A 21948-nucleotide genomic window follows, 5' to 3' on the forward strand; every position below is an offset into this window, starting at 1 on the left:
GGATGATTCAAATGCTACTGATAATAAAAATAGATGCAGGAGGGCTCAGCCCCCTTGGAAGCAGACTTCTTGCGTCACAGGGTCAGACAGGCCGTAACATTATGAGTTAAAACCTAGAATAAAATTATGTATTTTCCATTTGCATGAAACCAAGTTAGTTCCAATTACTGCTAGGCAGGGCACAGCTACCCAGTGCATCCACCCGGTTCACCAGGTCCAGCTCTCATCCTCCTGAACACCTACAAAAACATACTCCAGGCTCTGGGAACCGCAGCATTACCTGCTCCACACAGATGCAGTGAAGAGGCACTGGCCTTTCCTTGTCATTCGTTTCATCATTTGCTCATGGCCAGGACCCAACACGTGCTCACCATACCGTTGTGTCATCGCCAGTGGCATAAGACATGCACACGTACATCCTCTCAGCTGATCGGACCCATCCCGTAACCAAATGAAGATATCTTCTGTTATGGGAGGGGGTCAGGCTTGCACAGGGTCATGATCTTAAAAGTCCCTAACTTTCAGGAAGGAGGAAAAACATTTTTCCCACCCTACTGCAAAGATTGAGAAAGTGGACCCAGAAATCTTGTAAACACATAAAAATTCTGCTGCAAAGAAAAGGACACAGTCTGTTTTGCGGTTACAGTGAGTAGGACAAGATGACACAGGCTTAAATTGCTATAAGAAAAATTGTGTTAAACATTAGAAAAGCTCTCAGACACTAAGGATTGCATTGTAAAATAAACCTCCTAGGAAGGCTGTGGGGCATTTACCATGGGAAGTGTTTAAGAAGGGACCAGACAAACATGTTTGGTGGAATAGTTGAGATATAGCTGTTATTGCCTAAGGAGGAGGGAGAGTCCAGATCAAAGTTTTTTAGATCTGTCCGAGCCCCTTTTTTTTTTTTTTTTATGATCTTTCTGTGGACAAGTTATCCCTACATCTGCCTGCTTAATTTTAATTTTCTCTAGCTCAGCTCAGTTAATTTGAGGCTTGGGGGAAGGAGCACATAGCAAGCCTGATGCACAAGATACTGTTTATTTGGAATAAAGTCAGAAGTATTTGGAGATTTTTGGAGCAATTTCTTCATTACAAATACGTAAGTATGTGAGTAAGCTCTCTTAATGCCAAAACGTAGATAGGTAGACTTATGTCAAATAACTTGAACAATCACATAGTTTCCATCTTAAAAACAGGGAATGTTGGGCACAGAGCTCTGAACCACATATAATGACACAGCAACTTAAAAAATGAATCTGGAAGTTAGATTTCCTGGCTCCTCAAGTGACCTGTTTGATGGACTACATGCTCCTCCTGCTCTCTTTCCCCTGCCTTGCTTCACTTCCCCACAACCAGGCAATGCAAGATTACAAGAACTGCAGCATTTCCTCATAGAAGTCTTGCCTGCAGCTGGGGGAAGTCAGACTACAATAGCATTGGTAACTTCTGCTATAACAAGGACACACATCACAAAAATTATAATTACCAAGGGAAAAAAAATACTAAAGCTGCCTCAGGACTTGCACCTTGCAGAGCTGATCTTGGGCTGCTAATCTTCATCCCTTTTCTTTACCTTGCCTCTTTCTGTCTAACATTTGACTGAAAGAATATATTCCTCCACAAGATGATTATCTATAAAAATAAGAGAGAAGTCAGAATAAAGGACTCACTACTGATAAAGAACAGTATTGCTGGACAAGTGCGGAAGAGTTCACACATGTTTGCAAGTGAAGCGTTGATCCAGCCCACTGTGCAAAAGGAGACGGCTAGCTCAGCATTTCCCAGCCACTTTCCTAAGGCTGCTGTAACTTAAGCCAGTAGGAAATCAGAATCCAAAGTGAAGATTAAAACTGAAAAATTCTCTGAACAGAGTATCATATAGCCAGTGCCTGTCCTTCTGCACTGTTCCTTACCAGACTTGATAGTCTTGCTTCAATTTCCTACACATCAGCATTGGAAGTCAAGGAGGACCACACTCTGGTCACCCCCACAGGAGGGTCCAGCCTCTCACAGCTGGCTGAGTTGAGAGAGGCTAACTCAAATTTAATTTGGAGGCTGATTTGGAAAAGGTCTGGTAGGCTCTAAGCCCCATATATAGATGAAACAGAATCTGGATTCACCGTTACCAGTAAGACAAAACAAGAATTAAAACCATTAAAGAATAAAGATTTAAAAATGCACTAGGAGTGCAAAAGTCAAGAAAATCTCCAAAACGCATCAATGTCAGTGTTTTAATTGGTCATTTTATAAAAAAAAAAAAAAAAAAAAAAGGCTTTTGCGTCACTGGAATAAATACAATCGAATTCTTTGCATGCTTAAGTCTTTCCTAGCTTATTCGAATGGCATAGTTAACTTTTGATTTATAAATCAAGGATATTGCTCACTGCTATAAGATGCATTCCACTGGGGCTCAAAGTCTTTAGCAGAGCCACACTGTGCGTACATTCTCCTAATGGTTTCACATTCATGTTCATCAACACTCAGCAAGAACCATAAACAAAGCCCATCTCTCGGATGCACACATGCAGTTCCCATTGACTTTGCTGGATTTTCAGCTGACTTCAATAAGAACTCTGTGTGCACGCAGAAGGGCAGAACTTGGCTCTGCACATTTAATAAAATTACATCACTAGATACCTTATAAATGAAGGGCAACACAGGCCATACTGAAAAATAACAAACGGAAAACCCGACGTGTGGCCAAATCAGTTCAAATTTCAGCTAAGTTTTCCCAGAACAATAAAAATGGCACACATTTTAGGCAAGATAAAAGTCCAGCAATATCTTATTCACCAGAGTGTGCCCTGCAGGACTAAGTAGGAAACCTATCTACATAAGGCAATGATCTTGTTGTCTCAGATGGAGCAATGATATTGGCATATGAAATGATTAAGTAAAGGTCAAGTTACAAGCTGTGATTTGCTAAGTCATTTCTGCTTCTATATCCCTTCTCTGTAAGTTATGAAGCTCACTGCAACTGGATTTAAAGCATAGTAGAATACCACAGAGGCAAAAGTAATCTATCCTACAATATTAACAACTATTATTATATATATAATATATAAATTATATTATTTTGAACCTACTCCAGCAGTGGTATTTTAAAGATTTCAAATGCTTGAATGCAGAAGCAACTATCTTTAAGATAGATGCTTCACCCCTCTTCGTGACCCCCCAAAAGAACAGCATAACAAAAATCCCACACAGCTTAGAAACAGCAATCCTCTTCCAAATTTCAAATGACATCTAGCAACACATAATTTCTGCCAGGTATATTAGCTAAGGCACACTAAGCAAAGCAATGCCACATGTGTTTTCTCCAAATTTCTTCCCTTTATTTTACTTTTACTCATTCCATGATGTAATAACCTGTGTCTTTTTACTGCCTCTTTAAAAATATCTACCTATTAGGATGAAGAATATTCTGACTTCTGAAAATCTAACTACCAACAGGCCTCTTTGCACTTTCTTTTTGGCTGACAAACACTCATTAGCCTGCAATTACAAATTTATACACAAAAGTACTCAGAGATGGAAATCACAGAGGAGGCTTGATGTTCATGTTTGGTTTTTCCCCTCTAAGCAGGAACATCTCTGATGATTTTCACACTTAAATAGCAGAACAGATTTCATGAATCATTTTTTCTTCCTAGTTGGAACAACCCCTATTCCCTGTTGCATTATAATACTGAGTCACTTTGCATAAAGTTGGCTATTACTGCCAAGCCAATGGAGAGAAGAGAGAAGTGGATATAATGCTCTGAATTTACATGTGCAACAGGATATCCAGGATGCTTCTTGAAGCAAATTATTTTAAAAAATATTTAAAATTAGAAAATAAAATAATTATAAGACAACTCATGTAAGGAAAAACTATATCAGATATTGAATGTAAATGTCCAGTGTATCTAATATAATACTGGTGATCAAAATTATGCTAAAAACTTTTTCCCCCCCCCAAATGAAGTAAAGGTCTGGCCAGTTACAAATACTGAGTTGCATTGGTCATTCACACTATATAATTCAGTAAGTTAAATAGTTATTGTGGTGAAATCTGTTTCTCCCAAACTACAGTATCATCAAATGACTAGTTATGAGGTCTGGTAAGGTTCTGCTGTCTCAAAATTGTCTCCCCCTAACATGGCACCCTGAAACTGACAGCCCGTGAAGACGCTTGTCTGTCTCAGGAGAACTGTTTCACGCAACTCAGTGACTTCAGATCTGTTTTCTGTTGGCTCTGATGGAGCATGAGCCTGGTGAATTTATAGTGTGTTAAAAGAAACATCTATTTCAGCTTAGTCTTTGCAATTAGGGGTTCACAGCATATCCCCCTCAATCCTGGAGGCTTAGGATTGGTGGAACAAGGGAGCTTTAACAACTGATGTCAACTTCCATTTATTAGTTTTACATTTATAACTCAATGAATGAAACAAAATCAGGTACCTTACACGATCATTTTTCAAGGAAACTGATTTTAAAGAGTTAAGAAAAAAACACCAGCCCCAAACTCTGCTTTTCTGCATGTCCCGTTTAAGCAATGACACATGAAGAACTTTATGTCCAAACAATTACCTAGTACTTTAAATAGGACACCAAGGGAATAAGATTTTAAAATGTATTCACACAGCATGAGACTAATCCTTCCCTTGGGAATACTGGTGCAAATCAGAGTAACTCCTCAGAGGTCAGCTGAAGTACACCAGCATAAAACAAATGTGAGACAGAGGAGAATCAGGCCCCATCTACCTTTATTTTAATGCAGAGGTTGCAGATCATCTACGATGATAAAGTGAACAACATAAATAAAACTGACATTTATTCAATTGATCTCACTTCCTGCCAACTATTCACAGCTCCAAATATAGGGCTGAAGAACAATGGTTCAAGGAAGAGAGGCAGAAATCCTGCTTCTACCCCATTCACATATTCCTATCTGCCAATACCTCCAACTTGAACTGCTTTTCATCTCCCTGTAATGTTGAACTGCTTTAGGTTTAATTTGACATTGCTCCCCAGCTCCTGAAGAACAACTTCTCCTTACAATAAAATAAAAAGAAAATACCAGGATGCAGGAAAGAGATGATAATTGTAAAAATCTGTGTAAGCATGAGAATCTATAGAAAAACAAGCAAGAAAATCTGTCTTGCATACAATATATACGCAAAGCATTAGTAAATTGATCAATTATTTGAAAATCTAGCACTAAGAATGAATTATATGCTTGCAGGGGAGGAAGACTGAAATACAAGGCTATTACAAGTCATGCTGCCATTTGTGCTAATTTAAGTGAATATGTAATGATTTCCTACTACTTCATGATGTCCTGAACCAGCTTCCTCCCCCTGTGCCAGGCTGATAAAAGGATCCTTAGCAACACACTATATATATTATGCAATGTATTGAACGCTACCAAGGAAAAGCCCTGAATTTCACTGAAACAAAGAACATCAGGTGCGAGCAACAGCACCTCCAGGGAAAGACCACCTTTAACTATTTACCGTGTCAGCAAAGGCAGACGCTCTCTTGTACAAATCTCTGCTAGCAGTGTGTAACGGTATTTGCTACGTATAACAAAGTTACCGCGGATTTTACCTCAAATCTACTTAGGCTCGAGCTCTTCGACCGAGACTTCTTGCGGAGATAGACGGAGAAGAACCGCCGCACCGTGAACTTCTTCATGTTCATTTCCATTGCCCCGTCTGAGCTCCGGTGTGGAGCACAGCGGAGCTGCAGCACAGGAGGAAGCTAGCACATCCCAATTGCCCCCTATTTATATCCACAGGCAGGAGGAGATCCACTGGAGCTGCCGCTTCTCTTCATCCAGCCGGGCTCGGCTAGATGGGTGAGAGGTGCGCTGCCCTTAGCGCGTGCAGTGCGCTGCTCGCTGCCGAAAGGCGTTACATTCCGTCCGTCTGCCTTCCCACTGTTTACATTTCGGTGCTGCAAGCCCAACTCTCTCCCCACTCCCTCTCCCCCTCGCCTTAGGTCCTACTACACCCAATCAGGCTCTGCTGCCGCTGCATGCATAATCAGCTCCGGCAGATGACAGCTCCCCAGTCCCAGGCGTAGCAGGTTTGAGATAAATATTAGATGCGTCTGTGGCTTTGCACTGCCCTCCTCTCTCAGCCAGGCTTTTTCGATTTCCTGGTTTCTGAATCACATGGGGAATAGGCACACGCTGCACTTCTGTTTTTAGCCCGGAATTTTGCCGCTGCTATAATTACTGAGGGCAACAGTGGTCAGATCTGAGAAGAGGCGAGCTCCTGCACCAGAGCCTCTCCTGGGAGAAGGCTGAAGGACGCCATGAACCCGCTGTCGGAACAGGAGGGTCTGGACCTCCTCTCATCCTGGGCACTGTGCACAGTAACGCTTCCCACACCCTTAAATCAAAAGCTTAAAATCCTATTCATAGCTTACCCACCAGCTCCACATTAAAATACCTAACGCTGGCACAGCTCTGAAAATAGAAAGCACACTCTAAATGGGAAGTATTACTATTCTTATTGTACTACAGCAGGGAGCTACAGCTCTTCTCAGAGGTTAAATATGTACATCTATTTACAGGCTGCAGTTTGAGCTGCTCGCTATACCGGAAGCATGCATATTTACAGCTGCCCCCACCTCCACCCAGCATAAACATATTTTTCAGCTTTTCTTCAAGAACTAATGAATCTGAGTGTGATCCAGAGACTGAAGAGCTTTCTCTGCCTGCCATATGCAGCTTGGGCTCCTTGTCCTTGGCAGCCTTTCCTTTCTGACTAGCAAGGAGCATCCAGACATGCCTTTCTCCCATATCCTCATATGGAAAGTGAATGTCTCTGATGACTTATTAATGACTCAGATAAATAAGCCCAAAGAGAGCTGACACCACTACAGCCTGATAAAACTCTCAGAGGTTAAATGACAATACCTCTCCAATCAATCTGCTCTACACAGAGGGAGTTGAATTTTGCTTTAATTGCATGTCTGGGCTCTGCCATGAACCACGTTGGCTGGTCATGCCTGTCGCTACCTGTTTTGTTTGCAGGTTCTCTGTCCCTCTCATTTGTTTAAAGCTCGCCATAGTCTTTGTACCTGGAAAAGCAAGAAAATTAAAACAAGTAAAGGAGTATTTTGGCACTACATACTCTTTTACCACTACAGTTGTGTTGTTTTCTGGCTAAAGACCCTGGAGTGAAGGCAACCAGCCCAGCAGAAACACAGCTATCTACAGATACACCAAAACCCTTTTCACCAACAATAAACAGGTAAAAAGCAATGTGGTGACCTGATCTCACCAGTAACAGCCTGACTGGAGTGAGGGCCTGAGGCGCTCGCCTCACCCCAGCCTTACCCCTATGAGTCCTCAGCTTTTACTTGCTGTTTCATTGCTAGCGCTTCTTTCTGCGCCCTGCCCTCTGCCTGCAAAAGGGGCATCCTTAGCCTTGTCTTCCTGATGACAAAAGGCTTTTGAGAGCCACAACCATTCTCATGTTTGTAAGCCACTTCAGCTTTAAATAGTAATCAGACTAATCAGGGTAGCTCCCTGAAACCTTCCCCTCAGGTATACAACAAAGTCCTACCTGGACACTGAAATCGTGCACAGATGATCATTTCCCTGCTCTCAGTACACAGGGTATTATCCTGCCCTATGTAAGAAGCAGCAGTATATGAGAGGCTGCTGCTACTTAGGCTAGCAGATTTGTCACAGCCTTCACTTTCCATTAGGCAAGCAGTACTTTAACATGCAAGGACATGTGGTCACCATTAAACGTACCTGTTCTGCAATAAACATCCAAAATTATGCATGCTACAATTTATTACCTATCAATTACATTTATTATGATCAGAATTTTGTTCTTTACCACACACACACACACACAGTTATGATGAAGTAACAGTTTATTGTGAGCATCAGAGTAAAAGCTGACCTTTGATGCTACAGGTTATACTGCAATGTTAACAGCATCTCCAGGCTAGGGGGGCAAGTCTCCCCTTACATCCCTGCTAAGATCCAGGTGCAGGCATGGAAATAGGAATGATCTGCTTGTTTTCTTACTCTCCTCCCAACAGGTGATTAGGGATTAAATACAGAAGGATAGATAACCACCAGTGCCAGGACGCTGCTCTTCACCTATGGGGCAGCAGAGCAATAGAGGTATTGCTGAATGCGTCTTCCAACTGTAAACAGCACAAGCAACTAAGTTACAAAAATTTACAGAAGAAAGAGTACAAATACAGAAATCAAACAAAAGGCATGAGCATTGAAAACTAAGCATAGGGACAAATATCTGAAAAGTAAATTCTACTGCAGTTGCATTCACATAGTAAGCTTCTGGGACAAGTAACTTAGCTTTGCTTCAGAACAACAAATGTGAGGAGGTGTCAAAAAATAATCTCAAACTTTCAGCTACTGAGACAACATCCAGTTTTCCCAATGATTTTTTCTTTTTATTGTAAGGTGCAAGCCAAAAGATAAATTAGATCACACTGGAACATTCATCATTATATTTATAAACTTATAACTGTCAAATCAACTTGCAACTTGAAAAAAAATCATTGCACTTAGAAATTCATGGCTGTAAAGTATTAACAGCTCCCCTCTGAGTAATTTTAACTGCCGAGGAACTGCTGGAAAAATAAATCCACTGAATGTTTCCAAGACAAAAATAAACAACAAAACTGGTGGAGGGAGCATATGATGCATTGATACCAAATATTGATACTCTGTATTCTGAATTATACCTTTTAAAACTGCAATAATATTTGTTGCAGCACAAAATAAAGAAAATAAAGAAAAGATCATGGCTGCTCCCAGTGAAGTTAATAGCAAAATAAATTTTATTTCAATTGGAAAAGAGCTTAAAAAAACAAGCAAACAAAAGAAACCCAAACCCAGTATTCGAAACAAACTCTCCAAAAGAAGCCACTTGAAATTTGATATCAGACAGCCCAGGTTCCAAATTTTAGAAGTTAAAAAGAAAATTCCCAATAATATCCAATGAAAGCTGAAGGACCTCTCCTTATGTTTGCAGATGGACCATAACAACAATGGTAAAAAATTGAAGGACACAGTCTTAGGAAATTCACACAGGGCAGCAAAGAAACCTGCAAGGAACCAAAACAAGAATGCCAGCAGCCGATGCCACAGGAATCACCAATTTCTAAAGAAGTAAAGTAACTGGAGCCTTTTTTTTTTCCATGAAAGAAAACACAAATCAAAGACATCTACCACAAACCATGGCCTAGACTATAAAATTTCTTAAATTCTATACTACAACATTATACAGCATGTCAGACCCTATGACCAAAATGGACTTTCTCATTTTTATGTGAATCAACAGTTTATAAGCAAAACCAGAATGACATTGCTACTTGAGCAAATTAAAGGACCACTGTAAAAGTAAAAATACATAAACTGATAGTATCTTTCTTGCGTATGCAATTAATATTAGCTATCCTTCCTCAAAAAGTTCATGAGGAAAACAGAAAATCATAAAAGCATCAGAGGCACAGACAGTATAGACAGACCAAATAAGATTAGCAGAAAACAGCATGCAGAGAAAGGGAAAAACAGAGTACCGTGATAGAGGCCACAAGAGAGAATGCTACAGAAAAGGTGAATTACACAGTACTGTTTATGCTGTCATTAAAGAGAATCAGGATCAAGAGCAGATGTTTCCAAGAGACACCAACGAGCAGAACAAGGAATAATACCTTCCTCAAGGTGATTAGATGGTACGTGACTCTCAGTTATTGCTATTGCCTGATCTTGAATGCTAGGCAACTTTCCATGTGGCTTTTGTTTCCTCAGTGAGCAATTGAGGTGGTTATTTTTCATATGATGTTTTTTTAAAAAGAAAAATAATGGGCAAGAGATGCCTGATCTCATCACATCAGCATACCAATCTGGATCCCAGCCTTTCCAGCTGCTGTATCTAGTTATATACCTTGTCCAGTTCACCATCTTGCTTACTGGACTGTAGTACTCACAAAAAAAAGGATACACTGCCCAACCAGCACTATGGAATACAGGCCACAGCTTGCCATCTCAGACTTGCTTCTCACTATCAATGATAAGCAAGTGATCATCAAGAGTGGCTGAATGGGGATGTAAGAGAAGTTTCTAGTAGAGGTAAAGGTTTCCAGGTCCCTTCAGCCATTCTGCAAATTAAAATTACTGCTCAGAAGGAAGAAGAAAGCAAAGTCATACATCTCATCTAACTGTGTCCAACGAATGGGTACAGTTGGGAAGCAGTTGAGAATGCAGACTGCTTGCCCGCCATCTTCTCCGCTCCTTGGAGCAACGTAGCAGACCTACAGTATCTGCTTAATCTTGTACATGTAATAATAAGGCCTCAGGAGATTAGGCAAAGACAGGGGACCATTTATATATGCATACCTTTAATTCCCTAATTGCTAGAAGCATTATCCAACACTGGCAATTATATAACAGGTTGCTGGTGTAAATACAACTGTAGCAATTATAGGAGAGAATGGCTTCCTTTGAAAAGATCAGTTTTGCTCAATATTCTGGTATTCCTATAAGTAGATTCCATTCAACAGCTTTGAATGTTCTTGAAACTGATTATCAAGATAAGTTCTAGGTAAATTTGAAACCAATATTTCATAGGAATGCAAGTAGCTTAGATGGAAAGTCTTCTGTACTTTTCTTTCTAATAGACTCCAGCAGATGAGATCAAAAAAACGTACTTAGTGGCAGTGAGAGGGTGAACAGTCTCTGCATGTATCATGCTGGTGCACAAGAGGTCTCCTTGCTGCAGTTGCCTAACCATCTACTTCTTCAACTCCTTCTAAACACTTAATAGTCACATGATGATAGAGTAGTTCTGCTTCCGGAGATATCATATCGGGAGCACTATAAAGACATATGGCCTGTTCTTATTCGTGCACAGAGAACTGGGACTGCTGCAGAAATAATAGCTCGAGGACAAGATAACAAGATTTGGTTGAGTATTCAGCAGATGACAGACTTTTTAACTCTCACAAAAGCATCTTGTGTTAGTGCTTGAGCATCATATTAGCAAGTGTTGTAAGTGCTGTATTGACTGCTCCCATATGTGTTTTACTACTCAAAGACTCACACTAACATGCAACAGCATCACTGGCCACATACATGTCAGTTTGATGTGGTCTGTTTCTAGGATGGAGATCAAGTCATCTAGCAGTCTGCCTTGAAAACGGGCCAGGAATAGTATCAGATTCAATTTTCTTTTTATTGATCACTTCTACGGACTTTTACTTTCTTGGATGATACCAGTCTTGCTTGGCGTTTGGTGCCTTAGACAAAAGTACAAGACAAAGAACTCAACAATCTCATTTATATTACATAAGCTTCTACTCCAGTGCAGTTGAAGGAGATTGCTAAGATACAATTCTGCTTTGGATAATAAGCAGAAAATCATACTCCTATAATGGATTTGAAGTTTTATAGAAAGAAAGATGCTACTTCATATGAACAATCGTATCACATGAATATTTATGAATATCCACTTTGCCTGAATGTTGTACAATACAAAATTGGATAGCAGAATTTCATTATGTGCAGCATATGTTTACTATTTATTCAGACTAGCCATGAGCAATACTAAAAAGGAGCACACTCATTCGAAATCTACTAGTAGGCAAATTTAGGTTCTGGAATATATACACCTAACAGGAGAAAGCACACAGAAGATTTATCACACCCTATTTTTACTTTTATTAACCATCAAAAGACCAAATGGACTAAACTGCACTAAACAGAAAAGCCAGACCACAGCTTGCCCATGAAATCCTGAAAGACAAAGAAGTGCAGAATGGGGCTTCGGAAATTTCTTTCAGGAAAGCATCAACTTTAGGAAGAACTTTTCCCTTCTATTAGATAACAAAAATACACACTGAGGTAGAAAAGCAAATGAGGTAGATATAAAGCATCATATATAGTTGAGCTGACTGACCTGAATTAACATCCTTCATATCTGAGACCATTCTGTATAACCTGAAAAAGAACCTTGTTCTCTCTATGCCTAGTTGCAGTCCATGTGCAAAACCCAGTCACATCCTGATTCCCTATGAGAATGGGGGCATGGATTGCACTTTTTTTTTTTACTTATTCTTTCTTACTGGTGTATCATGTCCTTAGTGAAGAAAAACCACAGATTTTTAACCAGAAAGGAGCCAGACTGCACTCTTGTCAGTTTCCTGATTTTGACAAATGGGTGCGTAAATTTGGGTCCTTAAATGCACGTACCTGCACTGACGTTTACCCACATCTTTGTTTCAGATCTCCTTCTATAAAATGGAACCGGAATGCTCTGCCACTTCACAAGAGCTGTTTCAGAGTAAACACAATGATCACTATTATGTGCTCATAGTCAAAATTTCAGTTTGGGCTTAACACATACATGTTAGTTTTGCTTACAGAACCAGATTAACTGTAATGTCAAAAAAAAAAAAAAGAATAAATAGATGACATGCAAATTTACCTTGGTAGACATTATATCTAGCAGGGCAAATGATATATTGAATATTTTCAAAATATATGACACATCTAATGCCTGCCAAAAATCAAGATCAAGGTTGCATGAACACCTACCCCACATTAGACACCACAAAAACGAAATTCATAAATCAAAAATCAGTAGTCACTCTTGAAATCTTGAGCATTGGCTTCCTTCTTGTTGGGATTCTTGTATTTTTTATTGGACTAATTTTGAAGGCATGCTTTAAACTACTGTAATAGCAGTACTTAGATTACAGACACAGCTCACAGCTTGCCCCGTCCCCCCCCTTTTTCTTTTTTGGAAATAGAAACTGAAGAAACAGAGCAGAGAAAAAAGTCTGAAGTGTTGTGATACTCCCCCTCTTACTTTCTCTAATAAAGTTACCCAGGAAGTGTGAAATTGAAAAAAAAAAAAAACATGTAAAATCATTTCAACCTTCAAAAAAGTTGGTTAGATTCCATCTGAAATTTACAAAACCACATACTGATTTCACCTAGTACAATATCCCATTTTACAATGGGATTACAATGTCCCACTTTACAACTAGCAAACTAAAGCCAGTATTAAATTTGACTTCCATCCACTTTACACATGAAAGCTAAAAAAAAAAATTCACATCAGGATTTCATAACACCAAAACAGAAAAGGACATGGGAACAAGACTAGCAAAAACGACTATGTTAACATCTGCTCTAAGATTTGAAGTAATTTCATGAAGAAATAAAACCTGAATTTTTAGAGCTACTTTGAAATCATCCACATGCCCTGGATGTACACGTATAACTTCACAGTAGTGAACAACTGTGGCAACATATGCATAGACAGCTCACTTGGGATAAAGTAGCCTCCATCCAATAGTGCTTTAAACACACAAGGACAAATGACAGGACATACCCCTAGCATGAGGACTATGTGGGTCCAGAGACAGGTGCAACAGGTCAGTGAAAGCATCTTACGTAAAGACAAGAAAGGCAGGCTGTATAAACATCACCTTGTTGGGTTAGGACTAGTTGCTGTTACAAGGTTGAAGGCTCATTTAATTTAGATATGTTCAGTATGTTCCATGATCTCTTCCTGTAGCCTTACCTGAATTCAGCTACATAAAGTGTCTCTATCTCTAAACCGTAGTGCCACAGCTTTCGTCTAAGCTAACAGGTATCAGGAAGTACACGCTCTTTTTGCATAAATGTTCCTGCCCACACTGGAGATAAGTCTTCTTAATTGATGCTTCCGCAATGTGGGAGAAATTTCAACATCTTGTGTATGTCTTCCTACTCTTCTAACAACTGCGTGAAATTTGTTGCAAAGAGCACTTACAGAATATGAAAAATTAAAATGTCTGATTAGTCTAATGATAACCTAATGGACAAAGAAAAATCACCTAAAGCCTTGGACATCTCTCAGTGAATTTAGTATATCCTTTCAAATCCTTAAATAACCCTATAATTCAAAGAGGTATAAATAGAAATAATCAACACTATGTTTAACACAAACACATATGAAACAAGAATCTATTGCCCATATGTGCAATGCCAAATTGGCAGTTTGTTTTGTCTGTTTTTCCTCAAGCAGAGATAAAAATGTACAATCAATCCTAACATAACGTAAGCCATACCATTTAATACATGTTCAAGTGCTTATATATGTGTGTGTATATACATATATACACCTTATATATATACCCTCAGAAATACTGGTTAAAATACTGAAGAACTTCCAGTGTCTTCGTTAATAATATATACTATGTGGTAGAATGCATACATGTGGCCAAGGTGTCATAAAACTCTTTTAAAGTGAAACTGTCTACCTAAATACATATTTCAAGCAATGCAAAACACGTGTTAACACAAAAATCTTAAATTCATTACTTCACCAGTAATCTGACCTTAACTTTTTTTTTTTTGAACCAGTGAAAAATCCTGTAGGAACCACCCATCTCCAAACTGTGAACTTAACATTAATGTCACAAAACATCTAAAATTCATAAAATGTGCTGTGCATAACATGTGTACACATTATACATTCACTGAAATGTGTCACTTTAATCCTAATGACATTACTGGGATTTGTCTCTGCTCTTTCCCTGGATGTCCAGCATTCAGTCTTATCCTGCAAAGCAGTGTGGGACAGAAAGTCTATCCATTAGGAGACTGGCAAAGACTGAGACTGTTCTTCAGCCCCCAAAAGAGAAAACTGGTATCTATCTCAGGTAGGAGGAACAAACAATGCAGTTACTATACAGCCTCGTAACAAGGTTCCTTCTCCATCCTTTACAGACACTTGAAGGACAGTTGAACAGCCTAAGAAACAGCTGCAAGCAAGGTCACCAGGCAGCCTTTCCCAAGGAAGAGTGACACCTCTGCAGGCACAGGGGAAGGTAGGGCATTTCAGGAGCATGATGGTCTCTGCAGTCTGGCTGCCAGGCAACAGCAGCTGCTCCCAAAGGGCAGGTGAGCTGAGAGTGGAGGTGGCTCTGGTGCAGGCCAGGGAATGGCACGGCCACCCACGGGCACCATCTCTCAGGGCTGAACACGGCTGGCACAGCTGGTGCTGGTAACAAGGCCCACGGGCACCCCCAGCTATGGTGAGTGGATGGGCCAGGACCAGGATGCAGCCAGGAGCAGCAGGAGACATGGCAGCTGACAAGGCTACAATGCGAGGGGCCCAGGCCAGAGGCGGAGGCCAAAGGCAGGGCTGGAGGCAACCCACAGAGTACTTTCAAGGAACCCGCCCAGGGCACTGCCTCATTTTTGGCTTGCTACTTACAACATTTAATATAGTATCGCTGTTAGCAATTTCTTTCTCAAGTAAAAGCATAATCTATTATGATGATCCAAACTACTTACAAATACTAGGTATCCCTTGAAAGCACAAGGAGTAACAGTTAGGCCTGGCAATGTGCAGGGCCTAGTCATGTTATGCTGGTGGCGAGTTACTGCTCTCATTCTCCTGAGGTAGATCAAGGCCTACAGACCATTCATTACAAATGCTATATTATGTAATAGAAAATAATTCTTTCACTGCTCATCTGACTGTTGTGGTGCTCTTAACAAATACAGGCTAGTACGTTTTGCCTATTATTTTTAATTTGCTTTAAAATAAACCCACACAACATTCAGAAAGTATTTGACCACCGCACACCTGTGATTCACTGTGAGCCTTGCAGTTTATCTTCTAAGCAAAGTTTCTTCTCTAGCATTGACTGTGGCACAAGAACAGAGTTCAGATAACATCCAGAGGAGCTGCAAATAAATTGCAGCTGAACATCTTCAGAACTGAAAACTGCTTGACTTATTGTGATTTTACTACATTCTTAACATTTACAACATCTACTTTTCCCTCTACCTTTACTCCTTCATCCTCTCCTCATCTTCTCTCTTGCTTCCTGTTACTCAGATCTTCTCTTCAAATGTGTGACTCACTTCTTACCTTCATCCCTTGTCTTTACTCAAGAAAGCTGAAATAACAAAAAATAAACTTGAGCTTGAAGACAGAAGGATTGCTTTCAGCTATCTGACTTTTAGGGACTACTTTATGGTACCTGTCTTGAATTCAGAAGGTCCAAAACATACGAGAAGAAAGATGAAGGAAGAGAAAACAAAAAAGGAGTCAGAGGACTCTATGTACCATTTACATTCTGTGCCAGGCTGGAAACAGAGATAAATCCTTTCAGCAACATGGCTGATTTCTGCAGTATTATTGCATGTCTTCTAGCACACCTACCTTTAACATCTCTTGGCTTCTAGAGAAATGGAAATACACAAGAAGCATATTATTTCACTGAAGAAAAATATATATATATAACTGGCTACCTCAGTCCAGTTAACCTACTGCAAGACAGATGTAGATGTTAGAGATACTGGAAAACAAGAACTAAATCAAGTTCTTCATGGTAAGGAAGAGTGAAGCTAAAGCCACCTGCTTCTCATAGAGCCAGTAATGGGTTTGGAGGCCGCACAGAGTTTTGTTGCATTTTAGACAAAGATCTTGGGGTGTAACAGGGATGTCATTAGTCCTGCCATAGGCCCATCACTTGTGGCCTCACTCTGCCATCTCCAGGCCACCATTTCCTTCTTCCTTTCTATTGGTATAATTAATTCACAGCCATGGGAGGAACCAAACTAGAGAACAGGTCCAAGTTAAAATTGAACCCAAACCCACCCCAGAATGTTACCTTTTAAACCAGTTCAGTTCCCTGATCTGATTCACTGTGTGGCTATACAAATGTCTGTGCCAACCCAATATTTGTTCCTGCAGTGTGGGCAGGAACATGTGCTTGTGAGTGGCTCTTCCTTCTTTGGCCAGAATGGGTTATGCCAACATAAACTGCTTGCTTCCCAGATACGAAAGCAGCATGCTGTTGCTGCCTGGCCCAGCAGAACTGGAATCACTGAGTAGACCACATCAAACTACCCTTTAGAGGATAATGAAAGTTAAGAGAATAGCTCTGGCATAGAGCATTTTAAAATCTCCTAAAGTACTTCTTCTTTATAAAACCAGCAGAAGTAAATTAGCTAACAACATACAAGAACTGGAACCATGAGCTACCTTTATATGTGTTAAAAACTTGAATCTATAATTGATTCTCAGCCTGTTTAAAAGGAAAAGGATTTTATAAGGGTGAGAAACAGTAACCTAGAGCTGCATTACAGAAATTCAGGAGGTTACATGACTGTTTAATTGACTCAGAGATGCTGATATTGATACTTTTCTTGTCAAGCTATTCCACATTCTGCTACATCTGTATAACTGCACACACAAACACACATCTCTCACAAATCTTTGCATACAAGTGTAGTATTTATGCTGGTATATGCAGAACTTGAGTACATTATGTGCTACAGGTCTGAGATATTAGTGATTTAATTTAATTATTGCTAGCCCTATATCATCTCTTCAGAGACTCTGCTACTAAAACAAGAGAATGCAATGAGACTCTCAGGGACAGAGATCTTCAGATTTGCTTGAGCTTGCATCTTTGCCATCCGAGAATAACAAGTACCTTCAAGTCAACTAGGGCTCAAGTTTGTATATATGTTCTATTTACTCATTTTCATATTCTGTGTATCTATCTTGTTGCACACAAGCTCGATAGTGGTTCTCCTAATGAGGAAAGTCAGAGGCAGAACAGTCACAAGGTCACACAAGCAGATCTCGTCCCTACAGGCGAATGTCATCTCTATGTTCATGGCAAACGCAAACCAAATGACCCAAGCTTTGCAATTTGGATGTCTTTGATGCACATCGCTCAGTGGATTTGAGAACCACTATCAAATGGATTATGGATGTAACCATAAGCAGTCATTCAATGTGCAGTTGCTCAAACTATCATAAACTTGGTTTAATGCCATCATAAAGTCATCTCATGCAGTTAATTGAAGTTTCCAGTACTTGCAGCTCCTCTTGTGAGACTGTCTAGAAACTCACCTTCCTCTAATGGTGAAAATCCTTGCTGTAGTGCCTAGTACAGATGCATTACAGCCAATTTAAAATCCTTTGCTCCTATGCCAGCACCTTTCTTTAAATTAAATATTTCTTTTCCCTACCTATAAGCAGATTTTTTTTTCCCAAAGAGTAATCATATCCTCTCCCAATCTAGACTTGGCTGTGCTAAATGAGAATGGGCTCTTTTAGCCTCCCCTTGTTCAAGCATCTCTCGTGTCTCTGTTCCAATATACAGCCCTATCCTAGACTTGGTCCAGCCTTCCTTGTACATGCTATTAGCAGGTTTTATCAGAGCTCCAGTAGTAACATTAATTCGAAATTCTTTATCACAATAAGCACTTCAGTGTGTTCCTCAATTTTTCCATGACCATTTCAGATTGGTGGTTTGCTGCTGCCCTGTAACTGAGCATCATACAAAGCCCATCTTCCTCAGTGGTATACTCTGAGATTTCTATGCCTGTTGTGTACTCCATGGAGAGAGAGACACCTCTGAGATCCCTTCTTGGTGTCCTCTGAGATACACAGGATGAAAAGGATTATTCATCTTCTGGAATGCCTTTGCATTAATTGCAAAAGGACCTTAGACAATTATCTTTCATTAGAAGCCTGACTTTAGCTCGCTAGAGTGAGACAAACTCCTTCCTTTGGTATGATTTAGTCCAGTAATTTACTAACTTGCATTCCACTTTTAATACTACAGAAATGAACATCAACCACTTTTTCTATACAACAATGTGATTCTTTGTATTGTTGGCACCTCCTAATTCTGTGCTATCAACAAATTCCACCTGCCTTTTCTTAGCTTTGGTTTTGATGCCGCTTGTACAAATATTAAACTAGAAGGATCTCAGATCTCTCCATCAGGACATCTGACAGGAATGACCTTCTGATGCTGTACATATTCCTCTTGGCAGTGTCTGTTCTTCCTTTTCATGAAAGGTTATATTCTTCTTGGGAGGAGGGGTCAGGGGAGAAGGAAGGGAGGAAGGTGGAGAGGGGGGTGACAAAATGCTGAAGATTGCATGCCATACACAATAAAAGCTGAAAAGTATCTAAAATCACCCCAAATTTAACTTTTTAATGGCATAATTTTAAAAGAAATTCTTACAATTTTTGGATTTTGACAAAATCTTTAACACAAATGGAGCTAGAAATGCCATTATAACCAAAGTGTTGTTAATTACTTGCTGTGTTAATAACATGCAGCTAACTCATAGTTAGATCTAAGGCTCCTTCCTTCACCTCATGCCAGCTGGAAGGTAGAAACTGGCAACTACAAAGACTTTTACAACTCTAAAGCAACATTTCACGCTATGAATTAGTTCACATTCATACCTGTCTTGGAACAAAGGCATGCTTATTTCTCAGGATACTTTAATGATACACTGTGAATTTCACATCTGCTCTTTCAAGGCACCTCCAACAGATCGGCAGAAATGTCAAGTGGCAGTTATAAAACAGAGGTAGGATGAGACAAAGTTTTGGAAAAAAGACTGACAGAATAAAAAGAAATTAGACACTCATCAACCTTTTTCCCTACACGTGCTTCTCTCTCAATTTACTTTATCAGGGAATTCCAAATAGTAACCTATATTCTCAGACACATGGGAGGTAAGAAGTAGTGGAGAGCAAAGAAAAGTTTGTTATGCTGCTAATTTTGAATTAAGAAAAATGAAGTTGCTTGAACACTAGATCTTGTTCTGCGAAGCTGTGTAGTCACTTTCTCTAGCCATACAGCATTAGATCAATTGTATCCCGTGGTGAATATACAGAGTTTTCTTGTGCCCAAAATTCAGAGAGTACCACCTTTCTTTTTTTCCCTCCAGACAGTTGGCTAGAAAGGAAAGGCTTTCAAGACTCAGGTAGGAGACCAATTTAAAAATAAATAAATAAATGTTGGACTCCAAAAAAAAAAAAAAAAAATCAGAAAGCAAGCATTGCAGCAGATAAGTCATCTCCCTTTTTCATCCTTCAAGGCTCCCTCAGGGTGGGAGCCCACTTTATAATCCCTCAGTGAAGTCATTAGCTGTATTACCACACCAATGAATTATACTGACCTTTTCTATATATCTGAATTCTCCTATTAGGTCTTAAATTTTATGGAGCATTAAGAAATTACTTTCAAAAAAAAAGTGCTATTTCATATTTTTGTGCCTCTTGGAATCATTATCAGTGATCAAAACGAACCTTGGTCATTTTATCCTAACAGTGCATTTCTTCCTTTGATAGATATGCATTTCTTTTAAACACACTATGAACTTGGAATTTATTAATGCTTGTTTTGATGATAGCTTGAACATTGCTGTGAGAAATTTTCCCCTCAGAACCACTAGTGCATAATCTGAATTTTAACTTAACCTTGATTTGAGTTTTGTTTGGATACGTCTTTAGGCTTTTTATTTGAAAAAGAAGTTAAGCAATCACAGAATAAGTACTACCATCTAATATTTCTTAGATAAATTTACTGCTCTTAAATCACTTCTAAAACTTTTAAGTTTCAAAGTCCGTGGCTCAGTAAAAACTGATCTGAAGATGGTTAATATTCAGTAGTTCTTAAATATATGCAAAACTAGGTATAAAAAAAATACTCAAAATTTCCTGTGAAGTTTCAGAAAAACTCTGAGAACATTTCTTAAATGGCTAGCACATTCTTTCTTGCCATGCCAGATTTTGAATTATTTCGTCATAGCAGGATATAATGGAAATCATGTTAATGTGAATGGAAAAGGGATATCCGCATATCTCTAGCCCAGTTGCTTACTTAAAGCACAACCATTGTCAGCACTAGGTTGGGTCAGCTATGTGCTTTTTGAGCTAAGTCTCAAACATCCGCAGATGAAAACTACACAGTCTCACTGGGTGACCTAATCCATTGCTGCTCTACCTGGTATGTCGAGGTGTTTTTTTGTTTGTTTGCTTGTTTTTTATCTCCAGGCTAAGCCTTGTTCAGTGGCACTTGTGGCCACTGACCACAACTGCTTTGCCTGTTGCTGCCATGAAGAGTTTGGCACCTTCATCTTCTGACCACCCTTCATGTAGATGTGGACTGCTCTTACATCACTCCCCTTAGCATCTTAATAAACAGTGAAAACCCAGCTTGTAAATAATGTATTTTAGGATCTGTCCCTTCACAGTCCTTCCTTAACTTCTTGACACAGGTCTTACCAAAATGGATTCTATAATATAGGACATAATCATTAGTATAGCGACCGTGACCCACAGTTATTTTTAAATTAAAAACAAGTACATTTTCATAAAACTTGTCACTAGCAGATATGCATGTTATGTGTTGTGACTAATATCATGAAATAACTAAATGTAATTCTTTAAAATCTAATGATAATTAGTCTAATATATACAATCCTCAAAAGTTTAAATCATTTAAATTCAAAATTTCAAAGTAAAGTCATATTTTCTCTGCCAGAACTGTCATCAAAATTGAAGCCTGAAAGTTTAAATTACTTCAGCATTTCTTATTTAAAAGTATATAATCCCATTTATTTTGCAAAATGATTTAACTAGTTGTTGTTACTTTCCTTTGAATATGTGCTTTTCATTTTTGCAAGAATCACTGATGAAGCAGCTCAAGTATTTCTCATCTCCATGCACCTCAGCATCAGAACTAAAAAAAAAAAACAAAACGTACACAACTACTAACAATAGCAGCATTACTTTCTCAATGCTTATACAACTCTGCTGCATCAAAACAGACATAAAGCAATTGACCCTGAACCAGAATTTATTGTTACTAACCTTTATGCAAACATGATAAGCAAAGTTGTGAAAACACTACCTATATTATTTAAAGTACTCATCAAGGTTACATGGGATTTCTTGTACTGATCAGATTAATGTTCCTTACAACTCAGTAAGCAGCATCTTTTATTGACCAATAATTAATGCTTCAGAAAAAGAAAACAAGCCACAGTTCACCTAGACAGTTGCATAATAGCCACCAGAGATGATGGTGGATGATATTCTTTAAACTTAGTTTCATTCACGTATATCCTGACTGATA

The 21948-nt window shown here is 39.2% G+C and overlaps 1 protein-coding gene and 1 long non-coding RNA gene across 4 annotated transcripts in view; both read right to left on the reverse strand.

The window, feature by feature from the left end:
• Nucleotides 1–21948, reverse strand: part of RPS6KA2 (ribosomal protein S6 kinase A2) — a 295053-nt gene that overhangs the window by 166516 nt on the left and 106589 nt on the right. The window contains exon 1 of one of the 3 annotated variants that reach the window (XM_040554040.1): nt 5593–6582. The exons of the other annotated variants lie outside the window; for them this stretch is intronic. Coding sequence (XP_040409974.1) covers nt 5593–5691 — 99 coding nt within the window. The 5' untranslated portion in view covers nt 5692–6582. Of the gene's footprint in view, nt 1–5592; nt 6583–21948 lie in introns of those variants that run through there. 3 annotated transcript variants of the gene reach the window in all.
• LOC121068677 lies at nt 6813–16220 on the reverse strand. The gene is made up of 5 exons (XR_005819026.1): nt 15831–16220; nt 15627–15687; nt 12233–12313; nt 7911–8160; nt 6813–7074 (listed from the first exon to the last, which is right to left on the reverse strand). It is a non-coding gene; the product is annotated as an uncharacterized LOC121068677 (long non-coding RNA).

The sequence above is a fragment of the Cygnus olor genome, chromosome 3 (genome assembly GCF_009769625.2).
Source record: "Cygnus olor isolate bCygOlo1 chromosome 3, bCygOlo1.pri.v2, whole genome shotgun sequence".
NCBI classification, from domain to species: domain Eukaryota; kingdom Metazoa; phylum Chordata; class Aves; order Anseriformes; family Anatidae; genus Cygnus; species Cygnus olor.